This window comes from Sorghum bicolor, chromosome 3 (genome assembly GCF_000003195.3).
Source record: "Sorghum bicolor cultivar BTx623 chromosome 3, Sorghum_bicolor_NCBIv3, whole genome shotgun sequence".
Classification (NCBI taxonomy): domain Eukaryota; kingdom Viridiplantae; phylum Streptophyta; class Magnoliopsida; order Poales; family Poaceae; genus Sorghum; species Sorghum bicolor.
The window spans coordinates 6,219,425-6,220,894 of record NC_012872.2 but is presented as its reverse complement, the minus strand read 5'-3'; the positions used below and the strand labels follow the sequence as shown (position 1 = coordinate 6,220,894).

Below are 1,470 nucleotides of genomic sequence, written 5' to 3'. Positions count from 1 at the left end.
GTCAAGAGTCCCCTCCCCTCCCACATGCAGCTCTCAGCTCCTAACAAACCGCAGGATATTATAAAAAAAAAACCACAGGATCCTTTCTATGAACATGTGTCAAACATCAGGTTGGGTCGCATGGAGTACACCATCCCAATTTTTTACAATTTGGCTCTTTTTTTGAAAAAAGTTCACAATTGGACCCCTGGAAAACTTAAATGTAGAAATGGACCCAGGGGGTCGGCGCCATGCATCATGGCGCCGAGGTTTCACGTCTCGGCGCCATGGATCACGGCGCCGAGGTCCTGGACTGCCTTCTCACGTGGATCTGACGTGGCAGGGAGCTCGGCGCCACAGATCACGGCGCCGAGCTCGGCGCCACAGATCACGGCGCCGAGCTCCCTGCTACAAATCGGCCGACGCCCTTCGCTACCCGTGGACACAGTTCATATTTTCATCTCCCCTCTCGGCTCTTTCTCTCCAAAAACCGAGCACGAATTTGGATTCAATATTTGGACCATCAAAAGTTTGATTTGTTCCATAGATCTTGAAGAGCCAGGTATACTCTTTCACATATTAGTTTTTGACTCATTGATTTGACCTATATTACACGTATGTTGTAGACTTAGATAAACCATTTATAGTTTTTTGAATGGATGATTAATATTTTTCTTATGCAATCGTAGAATGCCACGTCGTGGAAAAAGTAGCAAACCAAGGTAACCTTTCGACATGTTTCGATAAATTTCATTCGTTATTATTTATCATTTGGTAAATTGTAGTTTTCGGTTCAATCGTTATTTGCTATGACTTCTTAGAATTGAATTATTTGAACTGTAGCTATGGCCGGACGACCGGTAGTCCGTACATCCACAAGCCGCTTCCTAGCGGTGTTCCAGTACCTATGTGCTTTTGTGGTGATCCTTGCAAGGTAGAAATTTCGGAAGACGAGGAAACCTATCGGCAGAGGTATTGGATGTGTTCGAATTTTGCCTGGGAGCCTACGCCAAAACAACGCCGCAGTAACTTTATTGTAAGTTATTTTTTCTATTGTGCACTTATTAATTTGTGTCCTACGAAGCATGATTTAAATTTTTGAACAAATATATTTGTTGCAGACCCCTCCACCATTGTGTGATTTTGAGCAGTGGATCGACACTGAGGTTAAGGAGTCCGACAAGCGGCTTCTACAAGGCCTAAAGGAGTGGGATGCAGAGCGTGCAGAGATATTAGAGAAGAGACGTAGAGAGGAGGCTCAAAAGAGGGAGCACAAGGAAGAGGAGGAAAGAAGACGTGTTGCTGCGGCTCGGGAGGAGAGGGAAAAGAAGCTTGAGCGTGTGCGCCGAGCGAAGGCAGCGATTGATGAGAATCCAGATGCCCAGAGGAAGGGAAAGTGGCCTCGTTGCACTCAGTAGTTACATTACCTTCTTGTTTTTTGTTTGGTTCATGGACAATATTGTTTTGTGTTGGACTTTTCAATTTGTTGTT

The 1,470-nt window shown here is 45.0% G+C and overlaps 1 protein-coding gene across 2 annotated transcripts; it reads left to right on the top strand.

Moving 5' to 3' along the window:
• On the top strand, positions 213-1,462 carry LOC110434103. 2 transcript variants are annotated; one of them, XM_021457800.1, is made up of 4 exons: positions 213-541; positions 669-701; positions 823-1,015; positions 1,101-1,462. In XM_021457800.1, exons 2-4 carry the CDS (start codon positions 670-672, stop codon positions 1,395-1,397), a joined length of 522 nt encoding a protein of 173 aa, XP_021313475.1. In that variant the 5' UTR covers positions 213-541; position 669; the 3' UTR covers positions 1,398-1,462. The 2 variants fall into 2 exon arrangements, with proteins under 2 accessions (XP_021313475.1, XP_021313476.1); XM_021457801.1 differs by lacking the exon at positions 1,101-1,462 and having other exon boundaries at positions 823-954.